Here is a 16,170-nt window from a genome sequence, read left to right on the forward strand (position 1 = left end):
ATGTTGCCCGTCTCATGTAGTAAGTCTATAGTGAATTCTCTCAATTCTACTTACAAGCCAGTAGTCTTGGCTGTTACACAGCTATTTGTTTAACCAATATCCCTTCATAAAGTCAGTAAGGGAACTTGCCTTAAGATAAGCATGGAAGAGCAAAGGAGAATACAGTTATCGATATACATAAACATATATACTTCTCATACAAGTAATTATCTCCAAGTTTATTACAGCTAGGATTTTCAACCACTTTGCAATATCAACTTAACCTTTAAGGGACAGCTTTAAATCCCAGATGTATCACAGCATGGCAGGGCATTTAAATGGCCTTGCTGTAACATATAAGCAGCTCTCCAGTCAACTCTTGAGCGATAAAACTCATTATAAGCCGATTTTATACGAAGTGTGTCTCGTTGGTCCTTAAATTACCGGAGGGTCATGAACGAAAACATTTGGTGGTCCTATTTGCGACTGCAATGATGATAAGGTTAATTTATGTGCATGGATGTGAAATAGCCCCTCTAAAGCCATCCTATGGTGCACAGAATTTAAGTAATACTACCTGAAATGTATCTCTCACTTACCAATGCACTTTTTAGGACAATATCTCTAGTTTTCAGTGGGGGTGTCTGTTAAAGTTAAAAATATTAAATGGTAAGACTTTTTTAGGCAGACCCTGATTTCCTTTTAAGAAGAATAGTATTTCATGAGGCTGTCAACCGGCTGTGGCTTCATTGAAGTCCTTTCTCCCTCATGTTGCCATCCTTGATAAATGGTGAGGGCCTAAAATGTGGTAACGTTAGCATTGGTGCAGTAGCCGTAGGAATCTGCATTGTGATCTGCACAGTTGCCTGGATAACCATGGTCAATTTGCAGTATAAGGGAATTTTTTCTCATTGCAATTCATGTGTATTCCTTTATAATTGTAACTGAAACACGAATAGGAAACTGTTGCAGTGAGCATGCCCTGATTTCCTCATTTAAAAGAGAAAAATTTAACATAAGTGTACCTAAGTGTTAACTGTGCATTATGCTTCACTGTAGAAGACAATTTCATGTTAGATTTGGTGAAATTTTGTTCATCAACAACTCAAAGTCTATGAACAGGTAATTGGAAGTTTATTCTGTGACAAATATCAGGAGGGAATGCAACTCTCTTCTCTCACTTCCATGCTGCAGAAATTTCTGTGAACCATTTATTATACATCTTATATGACAACATCAGTTGACGTTGTACGCATTGGAATGGAGTCCCTTTTACGTTGTCACTTCGCCAATAATGCTGTATATACTCTTGTCATTGCGGGCATCCAAGCCTAATTCTGATTCTCGGAGTAAGGATATCAATAGAAGAGGGGAAGCTTGCAACTGCTCTGGTAGACACATGTGCCATTCATATCAATCAAGTGAGTTTGGGGAATGTCCTCACCAATGAGCCCCAAAGGAATAGTACTGAAAGTATAGAAAAAGAGCACCAATAGTACTGAAAATACTCTTATCTCTGCTCTCACCCATACCTCATTCTCAATCTTAGAGAGGAGGACCGTAATAAGATTAGAATAGGGGAATCTGGCAATCACTCCCGTTAAAACATATGCCAATCATTCGCATCAAGTGAGTTACTGTGAGAGAATATTTGTTCACCAACGAGCCCTATAGGAGAAATTAAGCAACTCCCCTAAGAAATAATGTACTATAAAACTCTATTTAGTGGTTATGTATAGTTATATACTCTCTTTAGTACTATAAAACTCTATTTAGTGGTTATGTATAGTTATATACTGTCTTTAATACTTGTATTCATTGCCTAATATCGTTATTTTATGGCTTGTAGAAGCATATAAAATGTAAATGTTGTGAATTACATGGCAAATGGTGTATCAAAACTGAGGGTTTGTTAAGTCCCCTAGTAATAGACCATCAAACAATTGGCAGATATGAGTGAAGGGTTAAAATTTATTTATACTCAGTGTTTTTCAACAACAAATACATCCATCCATATCTGATAATAACAATTAAAATAAGTGTGACTTTAGTACTGTAAAAATCGGGTTTAATGGAGAAAAATTAAGATTCATTTTTTCTAGATTATTTGTAAAGACGTGATAAATAATACATAAAATAGATGTAAGGGCTTGCTGGAAATTCGGAAATGAGGAGGGAAGGGTAATTTTATGGGTAAGGACAGAGAACTGCATAGATTACAACCAGAGATAAGTAAAGGTTAAGATTGCAGGCTGCGAAATATTTCGTGACTTTTAATCACTTTTAGGGCTTGATAAAACAACAGTATTAGGGATACCCTGCTCTCCTTTTTCGGTCTTAAATATTCAAATTTACCTTGAATGCAGGAGGGTGTCATTTTGACACCCAGTATATTTTATGATTTCTTCGTTCGGTTTAGGTGTTTCATGGGATGCAGTTTGATTATTACTAGCCAAATCAGTATTTTAAAATAATATATTACCTTCACGATTGTTAATGTTTTACATAATTTCAATAAATAACAGCTGTTATCATTTTTTTGAAAATTTATTGGCTCGTAAGGCAAGTATATTCCGCTTCATTTGCCATGAAACATAAGTGTAGTGACGGGTGCAACAATGCACTTCACTTCTTCCGAGCCTCTGTGACCGGCTGCCTAGCGCGGAATTTGACAAACTGGCTCGCTAGCATGTCACGACCAGTCAAGATGTGCTTCTTGACTTGCGTCAGCAGTTTGGTCTTGATAATGGCACTGTATAGACGTGTTACGCCAGAGAAAATTATTGCAATATTGAATGATATTCTTGTCTTAGATGCCATGAATTGCATGTATGGACATCTAGCTATATTTGGAAACAGCTGTTCGTCAATGGTTGTGTGTGGTCCAGGCTATGATAAGGGCATTTTAGTACTTCAGTAACGAAGGAAAAACATCTTAGCATGTACACATGGCTATCGGACAGAAGAAATTTATGCGTAGTCTTGAGGTTGTGCGCCGACGTGGAAGGGGTGCTCGCCAGGCTTCAAAGCGACGACACCTTCTCCTTCAAGATCCTACCTGAGAAGGAGATGGCCATTCTGTGGAACCATAGCCTGGGCCACACATAACCTTTGACGAACAGCTGTTTCCAAACAAAGCTAGATGTCCATTCACGCAATTCATGGCATCACAGGCTGATAAATATGGGCAAAATACTGGCTTGTAGCGGAAAAGGATAGTAATTATCTGATTAACGGATTTCATTACCTTGGCAAGGACGACTCTCGTCAAGCTGGGAATCGCTTTACAGATCATGCTGTATTGAAACTTATGCTTGACCAAAGGCAGAAATATCACTAATGGTCAATTTCTCATCACTTGGCTTGGTTTTGCTTGAAAGAAATGGTACAAACCTTTTGGGTGCCATAAAGAAGAGAAAGAAAGATATCTCTGCTGGAATAAAAGCCTTTGTATTTAAATAATAATAATAATAATAATAATAATAATAATAATAATATTTTCGTAAACCTTCTTATTCTGCATATACTCAAAGAATACTTCTTGAAACAGCTCATCACAATTACCCAAGTTCATGGGAAACTAACTCGACATGGTGAGGATGTAATCATGCTCTCCAATTACTCAGTAGTGTACAACAAGGTACCCTTTCTTATGGCCACAAAAGTAAAAAACCTTTTGCCTCTGAACATCATATATATTTCTTTAAGACATGAGTTCAAGTATAAAATGAAACTTCTTTGTGTAATTTAAGTTACTTCAGCCTTAAAGAGTTCTTCGAGGTGTATTCATATCACAGGGCTAGTAGATTGTTTCTTTATGTTGCTGCATGCATGCATGCATTGTATTTGACTTATATTTTACTAAGTAAAATAATAGGACCTATAAATCATATCTGATAATGGTATAGATTTAAATCAAGTGTAATATAAATATAATTGATAGTAGTACTGACACTTGGTGGAAATCCTTCATTGTGGGAGTTGAAGAAATAAAATCTTGGCTTTTTCTTTTAAGTGATTTATTGTGATGATGAACTTGCAAGCATGCTCTCTCAACAACTGTTACAACATAGTTGCGTATTAGTTTGATTCAACGTAGTGAATCTATTGCCAAGTATCCCAAGAAAGTACATAGCACTATTAGTGGAAATCACCCTAATCAAGTCAGATACACCGCATCCAGTGATAAGTGATGTTTGTTAACACCTGAATTTGTGCACAAATCAACAGTTTTTTCTTCATTGGCAGGCATTACAAACAGTTAGATAGCCTAGCTATGGGGTCACCTTTGTCCCCTGTCCTAGCCAAAATTTATATGGATAATTTTGATATACTTAAGTTCTCTATTATAGTTCCGTACTTCAAAAAGCATAAAATAATATCGATATGTAGTCAATGTGTACTGTGATTGACAAGGTATGTCATGACAGCTAATGCGATTTCTGAGAGTGCTCAATTCACAAGATAAATACATGTATGAATAAATAAATACAATTTTTGGTACAGAAGTCGAGGAGGAAGGCATACAATGGAATATAATGGGTGTAGACCGCAGACTCAATTGGAATAGGTTTCCACTGCTGTTTATGATTTTTTTATCGTTTTGAAAGGATTGAAAATCAGATTTCTTTACATTTGCTGTCATCCATAGAGAATTCATATTTTATCATAAATATTATTGATTTACTTCTTGTTCACATGGAAAATATAAGCTAATATGCGAGTTTATATGGTTTAAGAATTAGTTCTACGTAATCACCTGCTAAGTTAGTTTTAATTCCCTGTCCATTCATATTTTTGCCTACTTTCAGCCTACTTCTATGGAGAATGGAGAGCTGATTCAGAAACAGACAATGGCCATGGAGTCTATGACGGAGGCAGTAGGTGAGTGCTCTTAAGTGCTTGAAAATAACTTTTCGCAGAAAAGACTTGTAACGAGTTCTGACCAGGCAAATGTTCCAATACTGGATCTCAGAATTCAATCAAATTCTGTGATCCCAGAATTCAATCAAATTTTGTGATCCCAAAATTCAATCAAATTTTGTGATCCCAGAATTTGATAAAATTTTGTGATGAAATTTTTCGTACTTTCATTTTACTTTTTATTTTACAGAAGCCTGTTATTCATCAATATTTCCATAAATTTGAAGAAATTTTTATTTTTATGAGTGGTTCGACACCCAGACCGCTCTGGGTGACAACTGGGCACTTAAAGCACGGGACTAATGCTAACCCTTTTCAGAGTGGCTCTTATTTATTAATACGTTTGACCTGCAAATGTTTAACTGCATTTGTAGTTTAAAATATTGGTTATACATGTAACCCCATATGGGGGCTGGTTCGAGGACAACTCACAATGGACTACAATAACAAAATTAGGTTGAATTCTTAGATCAGCTTTTTGGACATTCCCCTTGTGAAGGATGTAGCACGTGAATTTGTCATCCTTCTATACTTTCATTAGTTTATGTTCACAGTTCTGCTGGATTATTTAATCAGGTTGGCAAATTTCTAGTAAAATTTTCTTCGTGTTTCAGTGAAATATAGCAATATTTGGAGTCATGTGTATTCCTATGGGAACTCCCCCCTACTTTGCCTTAAAATTTTGCCATTAAGAGTGGTCAATAGAAAGCAATTACAAAAAATCACTTGTGAAGAATAAAAGGCGTGAGATTCCAACTCCCATGTCAATTGTGTGGTATCGATAGACAAAGTTAACATGGAAATTGTTAAAATGAGGACAAAAGGTTTGGTTCAGTTTTGAAATAATGGGAAAATTTTAATTTGATACATAGCACTTCCAATTCACTTTGTTGTGCTCATGGAAACTGTGCTTTATTAGGTCAATTACATATTCATGGAAGAAGTGAAATATGGAAAAACACTGATTTGGCTAAAAATAGGGAAAACTCAATTTCAATGTCTTGTGTGCAGAAGTTCTGGTTCTGGAGATAAAGGACAGTAAACGACCAGCCCATGCTTACTTATTCTTGTTAGCTAAGATTTCAAGGCTCTAGTTTCATCAAAATTTTTCATGGTTGTACAATGATGTACAGGGCATCACCCACATTGAGGGTGGATATGAGAGGTTTGAATAATTTGGATGTAGTTTTACAAATAACTGCATGGTATATTTTTTATAAGGATGCTCTACTGCCATTTTGTGTGAAATGGTGCACTGGGGTGTTTTTTTGAGTAGATATTTGAGGTTATAATGTAATGCCTTACTTAATCTCTCTGAGTTGCAGTGCCACTCAATTTGTGAAGAAATGTTTGGAAAACAGTATAAAAAATCATTTGCAACATTGGTTATGTGTATGGCATTGAACAAAAAGATCGTTTGAAGTTGCAACTTTGATATCTGACTAATGGTTGTTATAAATTAGGTCAAAGAATCATAGATTACAAGTCTGACTTCACTTATCTTAAATGTGAAATTCTTTTCCAGATCTCCCAGCTTCTCAAAGAGCCTCAACTTTGTTTGCTCTACTTCAACCAAAAATTACAGCATCAAATCCAAAGAAAGAAAGGAAGGTGATGGATAAAGACATTGAAAAATGTGGTACCCATCTTGCTGATAAAATGACTTCATGCTCAATTCCTGGTGATGGACAGCTTCATTCGAAATCTAAGCATGTGTATAAAATAAGAGGAAATGGAGCAACAATGACTGTTGCTGGGGAAACAAGTAGTTGTGAGAATCCAGACAGCATAAAGTTTTTCGGGGTCACTGACAATAGAAAGAGTTGCCATGAGGCAGTCATGCGAGAAAACAAAGATATGAGTAGTAGCATGATAAACAATCCTGGGAAGCGTGCTGAATCAAATGACAATTCATATCGTTGCTTCGACTGTGGAGATGCATTCAATGCCAAGAATGATCTCATCAAGCACCTCAAAATTCATTTTGGTTCTGGCAATTTCGATATTGATGCTAATTTGAAAATTGGAAAAGATTTGGCCCTCAAAACTCTTGTTTCAGGAGGGGAAACAAATAGTTCTCATCGGCCAACCTCCAAGAGTTTAAATAAGCTGATATATAACAGACAAGGGATGAGACAAAACGTAAATGGGCTTTTTAAGGCAAACTTTGGAGGAACAAGGGAGAACAAAAATGTGAGGGAAGTAAGGAAAAGCTTAAATGTAGATGGGACATCATGCACAGATAGTTCACACTCAGCAAAGAAAACTTATTCCTCAAATGAATGTGAACAGTCATTCGCTAATAAGAGTTGTCATGTCCATCACATTTGGACTCATACGAAGGCGAAACCTCATTCCTGTGGTGAATGTGAAAAGTCTTTCTCTCAAAGGAGTGACCTTGTCCGTCACATTCGGACTCATACGAAGGAGAAACCTTATTCCTGCGGTGAATGTGAAAAGTCCTTCTCTGTAAAGAGTCACCTTGTCCGTCACGTTCGGACTCATACGAAGGAGAAGCCTTATTCCTGCGGTGAATGTGAAAAGTCTTTCTCTGTAAGGAGCAACCTTGTCTGCCACATGAGGATTCATACGAAGGAGAAGCCTTATTCCTGCATTGAATGTGAGAAGTCTTTCTCTAAAAAGAGTAACCTTGTCCAACACATTCGGACTCATACGAAGGAGAAACCTTATTCTTGCGGTGAATGTGAAAAGTCTTTCTCTCGAAAGAGTCACCTTGTCTATCATATTCGGACTCATACGAAGGAGAAGCCTTATTCCTGCGGTGAATGTGAAAAGTCTTTCTCTGCAAAGAGTAATCTTGTCCTTCACATTCGGACTCATACGAAGCGGAAACCTTATTCTTGCAGTGAATGTGAAAAAACTTTCTCTAAAAAGAGTAACCTTGTCCAACACATTTGGACTCATACGAAGGAGAAACCTTATTCTTGCGGTGAATGTGAAAAGTCTTTCTCTCGAAAGAGTCACCTTGTCTATCATATTCGGACTCATACGAAGGAGAAGCCTTATTCCTGCGGTGAATGTGAAAAGTCTTTCTCTGCAAAGAGTAATCTTGTCCTTCACATTCGGACTCATACGAAGGGGAAACGTTATTCTTGCAGTGAATGTGAAAAGTCTTTCTCTGTAAGGAGCAACCTTGTCTGCCACATGAGGATTCATACGAAGGAGAAGCCTTATTCCTGCATTGAATGTGAGAAGTCTTTCTCTAAAAAGAGTAACCTTGTCCTTCACAATCGGACTCATACGAAGGAAAAACCTTATTCCTGCGGTGAATGTGAAAAGTCTTTCTCTCAAAAGAGTGACCTTGTCCGTCACATTCGGACTCATACGAAGGAGAAACCTTATTCCTGCGGTGAATGTGAAAAGTCCTTCTCTGTAAAGAGTCACCTTGTCCGTCACGTTCGGACTCATACGAAGGAGAAGCCTTATTCCTGCGGTGAATGTGAAAAGTCTTTCTCTGTAAGGAGCAACCTTGTCTGCCACATGAGGATTCATACGAAGGAGATACCCTATTCCTGCGGCGAATGTGAAAAGTCTTTCTATCAAAAGATTGACCTTATCCGTCACATTCGGACTCATACGAAGGAGAAGCCTTATTCCTGCGGTGAATGTAAAAAGTCTTTCTCTCTAAAGAGTCATCTTGTCCGTCACATTCGGACTCATACAAAGGAGAAACCATATTAATGCAATGAATGTGAAAAGTCTTTCCCTTTTAGGAGCAACCTTGTCCGTCATTTGTAGACTCATGCGGAGGAGAAATGTTATTCATGCAATGAATGTGAAGTCTTTCCCTGTAAGGGGCAACCTTCTCTGACATTTGCAGACGCATGCGGAAGAGAAATGTCATTCATGCAATGAATGTGAAAAGTCTTATGCTACCAAACGAAACCTTGTCTTACACTTGCGTGTAGATAGGAAAGAATCCTTCTTGTTGCATTGATTGTGAAGAGACTCTCTCAATTGATTCATGTTTTCTATCATTTAAAACAGTGTTAGGTCTTAGTAGTCTAATTAATTATTGTTGATTAGTCATCAAGATAAATAATTCTCATTACTGCGATAACTGCATGTTTGAAATCGAAGAATTGCCTCATAATTTTCATGTAATACAACAATATTCAATTAGGTCTGTGACCTTATTTCCTAATGTTCGAGTAAATTTACTCTACTATATTGTCAAGGATCAATAAATTATTAAATTACCTTTAAATGCTATTTTTAATGGTAGTAAAGTGTTTAAAATAATGTGGCTTTTTCAGTGTACCCCTCACCTACATTTCTGGTGCTCCCCACAGAAATTTCTCCGAACTTCCTCCGAACTTATCCGCAGAACTTCTCCCGCTAAGGACTTTTCGCGTTAAGGTTTTTCGCGCAAAGGCCCTTCGACTCAAAGGCTCGGAGACTCGAAGTGTCGGAAACTCTTGTCACTTAAAAATCCGGCCTCCGGAAAATTCTGCCTCCGGAAGCCCAGCTCCCGGAAAACCAGCCCCGAATCCAGCCATACGTGGAGAGCAAGACTTATATAGGACTACTGCGGAGGAATACCTACCCCTTGGCAATTAAAGGGAAATGGGTGCTGAGGCACCAATATGGAGTTTGGAGTGAGAAGTATTACCATATTCCTATCACTACTCTCTCTCCCTCCAACACGTCACCCCACTATCTCTCCCCTCCATGTTTTCCTATGAATTTCCCTCTGATTCGAGTGATGTCTCCAACCCAGAAGATTGAGGAGAAAATTCCGGCCCGCACGCTGTTCCCCCCTTCTACCCCAGGTAGGATGACGGATGCTTGGCGGAGCTGCTAGTCGACAGGGGCATATACGCAGCTGACTGAACATTGTCCTTTTTACCCCTACACTTTGCAAAATCCCTCCCCTCCACCCTGACAGGTTGTGGAGTATGCAAGCCCTCTCTTTTGCTCGGGCGCTCGTGGTGGATGGATGGCGTGACTGACATGGGTGATTTTAGAAAAATTATACAGCTGGTACTTAGCTTGGCTATGTTTCCCATGGGATCATTAGTTATCATCGTTGTTTTCTGTAATTATTCTGATTTTGAATACTTCTACTTTCGATAGATATTGATTGAAAATAAGTCGTAAATATTTTGAAAATTGTTCCTTGAGTGCTGAATTCTTGTTTGTGGAGTCTTTCCCTGAACCAGCTTGTGACCGACGATTGGAGTTCCCTATGTCTGGGCTTACGTGGACAATAGGCCGGCCCTTATTTTTCAGAATTACGAAAAGTTATGTTTTCCTAGTCTCAAAATGATCCAAATGAGGTCTTTATTCACGTGTTAAAATTTGGTTACTTTAAAATAACGGCAACCCGTGCCCCAAGGGCCCTAAGTACTAAGGACCCTCAATTGAGTATTTCGGGGTCAAAAATAGGCTATTCCTATGTAAAACGTAAAAGTAAAGTCCTTATGGGCCAATTTTCTGTTTGTTTTGACCTATCTCTAAGCGTTTAGGAGATATCGTCTGTCGTAATGCAATCCCCCCCAGGGCGCCACCCAGCACCGCGGCACCGCTGAGGTACGGCCCGCACCACTTACTGGAGACTTCCCCTCCACCCCCTCCCCTCCCTTGGCAAAGATTTTGCTCCTGATGACAAAATTTACATGCTAGTGGTACAGTATTGAATGGGTTGTTCCTCTTGTGTCATGATTAATGTTGTTAAAGCCTATAATGTCAATTTTAACCCTTCAACGCCGTCCTATGTACTGGGTACCGACCCCTTAAAGCTTCATTTTTTTCCACCATACGGCCGCGAACCATTCCATGAGGCTTTGTTCCAATGTGCTCTTTATGTACAAAATATTATAAGCATGTGATACAATTGTGTCAATTATTTACAAAGAAATTAAGGTAATGAGCAGGGCTTCCAGGGCTCCAACAGTAGATACAAATATTCAAGGAAGAAGAAATGAGGCAGTCAGTTCACGCATGTAGATCACTGTGGAGATGTAGTTCTTGTGTATAGTGTGCAAATGATAGAAGGTGCTAAGTTTTTTAGGATGTAAGGAGATAAGTGGTGAAATAAATTCTTTATCATGAATATGACGTTACATTAAAAATAGACCAACAAGGAAAGGCATGTAATCAAGACTAAATCTAGGCATTGAACTGGCTGGAAAAGAGAGTGAAGAAATACTCGGCTCAAATTTACCAAGAGTGAGAGAAGTACTCTGTTTTCTGGGTACTGGTTCGAAATTTGTAAGACTTAGTGCGAGAAAAACCGTAAGAAATGCGTCTCATCCATGGTGCAAAACTAGAATTCCTGTAATTACGGAAAATAAGGCGATTGAAAAGTTAGAAAAATGACGCAAAGAATGGATGAACGTGCAACGACATAAAGATAGCGCGAACTACAGTGGAGAAGAAGAGAAGAGAATCTTTCGTGACAAAACTTTATGATTTCTTTGAAATTGCAAGGAGCGGTACCATTGAATTTTTGACGCACGAGGAGGAAAGTGCAGTCAATCTCACGTATAAATGTGCTTGGGCTGAAGAAGTAAAATTCTTACGCAATCAAAGAGGAGAACGAAATGAAGTTATTGGTGGAATAGATTTCAATATATTCAAGGAGAAAGGAAAATATATGGTTCTCCGCTCCTTGTACTGCATTAGCTTCCGACAGTGACCCGCAGTTCCTAAAAATACTTGTTAATTATGTAAATGTTTGCCTGGACATAGCGAAAGCAGCACAAAAGAGGTTTCCAAACCACTTGTGGTACATTAGTGAGGAGTTGGTAGGCCTATCATTCTTTGACGGATCCATTTCTAGGTGTGAACAGAAAAACGTTATACGCCGTATGTGGTCATGTGAAGGAGAATATGATCCACTGAAGAAGGCATTCTATAAACATAAAGACATGACTAAGGTATCTATACCAAAGTTTGTCGCTACTAATTCGAGAAAGCTATTTAATGCATTGTAAATATGCATTGCATTCTTTGATGTGCACATGCGAGAATGGGATGAACATACTAGAACGATTAGCAAATTATTCCGGGGTCATCCAGTGGGAAATGATAGTGCAGCGAGAGGGGTGAAACTAATTCAAGATGTTTAGGCAGTCACGTTGAAGGAAGGGGGCTTTCAAAGTGTATTGTGTGTGTGTAAACCAAGTGTGACTTTTCATCGCAATACAACCCTTACGTGCGGAAAGGCGCTTTGATTGCCAAATATGGAATGTCAGTGAAAAATTAGAAATACAATGAAAATGTATTTTATTTTGGTTAATGTACCGAAATTCATGGACAGAGTGAAGATAAATTGATCCCTTGAATTGGAAGTATTGTTATGGCAATTAAATTCTTTCTAAGGTAAGCAAATTTCTTCAGAGGCTAGATATTGCCAGTGTGAGCAAAGTCTTTGCCGAGGGAGGGGAGGGGGTGGAGGGGAAGTCTCTAGTAAGTGGTGCGGGCCGTACCTCAGCGGTGCCGCGGTGCGGGGAGGCGCCCTGGGGGAGATTGCATTACGACAGACGATATCTCCTAAACGCTTAGAGATAGGTCAAAACAAACAGAAAATTGGCCCGTAAGAGCTTTACTTTTACGTTTTACATAGGAATAGCCTTTTTTGACCCCAAAATACTCAATTGAGGGTCCTTAGTACTTAGGGCCCTTGGGGCACGGGTTGTCGTTATTTTAAAGTAACCAAATTTTAACACGTGAAAACAAACCTCATTTGTATCATTTTGAGACTAGGAAAACATAACTTTTCGCAATTCTGAAAAATAAGGGCCGGCCTAGTGGACAATCTCCAAGATTTATCGACGTAACGCTACATCTATATAAAATCCATTCATTTCAACACTTTTGATAGAAGTTTGAGGCACTTAATCTCAAGAATAATTTTCTATGTGGCATTAATTCTAATTGTGTGATTAAATAATGCTTGTTTGTCTGATAGATATAAGTTCACATAGTGCTTCTATGTAATTTTTATGAAAATGTCAAGGTAACGATAATGTACGATTAATTAAGATAGATCTAAAGTATATAGTAAGTATACTAGAGGGCTAATGTCATAGGAGGGAATCGCATTGACTGTTTTAATTCTGGAAGAGCCGATAAATGGCCTCGGAGTTGCGAGCAAGAGGTGAGAGTTCCATCGTTCAAGGTCGTTCTATTTCTCTCTCTTCTCCCCCTTCCTTTCCTCCCCTTGTTCTTTAACTAACTAACTATCCCTCCGTCTTCATCGCATCCGGCTGAGGGAAGACGATCTTCGCCTCGGACCGATAGAAAAGTCCAATAGTCTCTCTCCTATCAGCATGCAGAATCGGGACCTTGTGGCAGGGTCCTATTAGAGGGGTTCTTTCACGCTTGGCGAGCTGCGTCCTCCACGAACCCATCGATCTTTTCTTCTGCTTGGCTTTCATCATTACCACTAAAACAATTTAACAACATGCAGCTGAAAACAAGTGTTGGAACGGTCTAATGTACTTCAAAGATCGAAGTCTGAAAGCCAGGCAGAAGAGGGAGGGAATTATCAGGGAGCCTTCGGTCCTGTAAATATATTTTCATAAACTAAACGAATAGGCTTTCAAGTTACAGCGTCACGAAAATATTCACTCAACCAACAAGGATTATGACGAAATTGTGAGAAGAGATATGCTCGAATATCGAATGGAGGTTGGTGGGGTTTTCATATTCAGCATTCTAATAATATGCGTCCATAATGATTCGTTTGACAAAGTACTGCAGCCTCCCTCAATGCGGTACTGGAAGATAGGCAAAACTGAGATTTAATATCGGCATTGGTATTTTGTCGGAAGACGTGGTACTGAGCAACATTAAAACACGGAAATCAAGCTAAAACACTGTGAAACCAAACAATCACGCAGCACAAACACTCACCTTGCAGATTTGCTCTAAGGAACAAATTTCCGCGAATACACACACAAATACTCCCCAACCCCCACTTTGCCCACCGAAGAGCACGGCCGTGGGGATTTTGTTCTCTTTCAGCTGTTCAACAGACGTAGATCGTCCATTCATTTATAAAAAGAAGTTTCACATTTTATGCATTATTTTCTATTTTATCACTACCCAAGCTTACTAAATGTAACAGTGAAATGATTTCTTTTCTCGATGTTACGCACATATTTGACGCAGGGGGAGGAGGAGGAGGATAATATTTCATTTTATCGCATGCATGCACGACTTCAATGACGTTTTGGTTAACTTTTTTATGCATAGACGACAGGCTGCTTGCACTACTATTGGGTACACCCACCTTTGACTTTTCTTTCTTCCGATCCGAAGTGGCAGGAGATCCGTTACTCGAGCACCTGCTGCACCCAAGGGAAGTGGGAAGCGGTCCTTCGTAGGGACTTTCTGCTATTTCGCATTGGTGCACCATCCAACTTGACTTGATTGCTACACTAGAGGCAGTTTGACTGCAAGTAAAACACGTGTTTACACTAGAATGACCGGGGCAAGCCGCACGCCTATAATGACCGCCAGCGGTCGATTGACCGTTTGCCCTTTTCTTGCGCTCTCTCATTCGTTTTCCCTTTTATAGCTCAACGTAACGAGGATAGAAATGTTCTGATTACTTTTCATGTTCTGATTAGTTTCACAGTTAGATTTAGTGTTTAAATTACAAAAAATATCAATTACACCAAAAAATATTTCTGAAAAATAGAAATGCGTATCACTTGCATAGTTAAAATATAATATGTGATGTGTTTCAAAACTCAAGTAGCGTTTCAGAACACGTTATTTGCTGAATTTTTCTGGGTTAAAAATATATCTATTTGAGAAAAAACAAAACATTAAAATGAAGCACTACAAATTTGGTCTCAAGGTATGTATTTCTTAACTCTCTTAGCACTTTTGCAAATATTCTGATTACTTTCACGACGTTCAAATATGAATTTGGGAAACACTCATCAGTGTAAAAATGGAAAAGTTTTCCTGGAACATCGAGAAACATTAATTTTGCCCATGTAAATAAAAAACGCGATGGATTTTTCTGGGTCAGAAAAAGTGGTACAAAGGAGATGCAAAATGCCGATATCGGCACTTCTAAAGACGCCCAGTGGGATCCAGGAGAAACTGTCGTCACCCTATGACAAACAACTCGGTGAAAACTCGAAGCTTCAACGAATCAAGAACGCTAACGTAGACTACGAGAGAATAAAAGAGACAGCGCTTAGTTGTATTTGAATCTCGAGGAGGTAGAAAAGAAAGCCTTTGGAATGTGACGTAATGCATTTCATTTTATCGATACTCTGAGCCTGTGACTAAACTGAAATTTCTTAGTAAGATATCTTCATGATACCAAGCGCGGAGGGACCATGAGAGTGGCATAGGGAGAACCGATCGACCCAGAAATATATTGAAACACGTTCATTGAGAGCGTTGTAGACAATATCTATGGGACGTGCAGAACGGAGGAATGTTGAGGGAAACCATCAGAAGAAGCAGCGATCAAGGGAAAGCAAGGCGGAGTGAAAGCGAACAAGTTGACGGGGAGGTGTGTGGAAATATCCGTGATCGTTTATATGCAGACAGTACGAACGCAACAATGAATTTCAACTGAATGAATGTTTATCACTGCCCATAGAATGCCTATTAGGCTTGGTTAGTGGTGACTCTTTAGGACGACGCATACCATGGTATTGCTTATGTCTCTCCTTCACCTAAACTGTAAAATCATACGTAAGGAAATGAGAATCAAACTTGAGTATCAGTCCTGTGTGTTAAAGTGCACGCTATGATATTTGATGAAACTGACATTAAGGATGGGCAAAGTGAGCTAAATTATGGTATATAATACAATAACGGCCATTTGATCTCTCACGGTCATTCTAGGTAAAAGCTGACATTAATCTGGACATGGATTCTTTTCACTCAAAAAACTTCATTTTCAGGTTATGTGTTCCGAAATATCAGAAGTCAAAAATCTTAGCGTTATCGGTCGGAAAATAACGAAATGATGCACGTAATAAAATCGCGAAATGTTAATTGACCGCCTCCGGTCATTTTTGTGTTAACATATGTGGTTTTTACCCTCTATATACTTCCACTTGGATAGGTTTGATTACAGGTCCGCCGCTAGAATGCAAATCCGCGCAAAATATAAATGCGTCACATTTAATTAATCGTTGAGGGCGTAACTTGGTGGAAATCCATAAAAGCACGAATGCAAGGATCAAGAACTGAATATGTGGAAATAGCAAAGTTCTTGATCCTTGTATTCGTACATCACATTTCTTACTATGCGGTACAACCATA

The 16,170-nt window shown here is 38.8% G+C and overlaps 1 protein-coding gene across 1 annotated transcript; it reads left to right on the plus strand.

The window, feature by feature from the left end:
• Positions 1–4,829: 4,829 nt before the first annotated feature.
• On the plus strand, positions 4,830–14,304 carry LOC124173287 (zinc finger protein 436-like). The gene is made up of 3 exons (XM_046552806.1): positions 4,830–4,863; positions 6,428–8,295; positions 14,194–14,304. Exons 1-3 carry the CDS (start codon positions 4,833–4,835, stop codon positions 14,302–14,304), a joined length of 2,010 nt encoding a protein of 669 aa, XP_046408762.1. The 5' UTR covers positions 4,830–4,832.
• The last annotated feature ends 1,866 nt before the right edge of the window (positions 14,305–16,170 follow it).

The sequence above is a fragment of the Ischnura elegans genome (assembly GCF_921293095.1).
Source record: "Ischnura elegans chromosome 13 unlocalized genomic scaffold, ioIscEleg1.1 SUPER_13_unloc_4, whole genome shotgun sequence".
Lineage (NCBI taxonomy): Eukaryota > Metazoa > Arthropoda > Insecta > Odonata > Coenagrionidae > Ischnura > Ischnura elegans.

Excerpts from the sequence above, each read along its gene's own strand:
- LOC124173287 (XM_046552806.1), top strand. The coding sequence starts at position 4,833 with ATGGCCATGGAGTCTATGACGGAGGCAGTAG. Across the intron at positions 4,864-6,427 it reads GTCTATGACGGAGGCAGTAG|ATCTCCCAGCTTCTCAAAGA; the intron begins GTGAGTGCTCTT and ends ATTCTTTTCCAG. Across the intron at positions 8,296-14,193 it reads AATGTGAAAAGTCCTTCTCT|TGGCAGGAGATCCGTTACTC; the intron begins GTAAAGAGTCAC and ends TCCGATCCGAAG.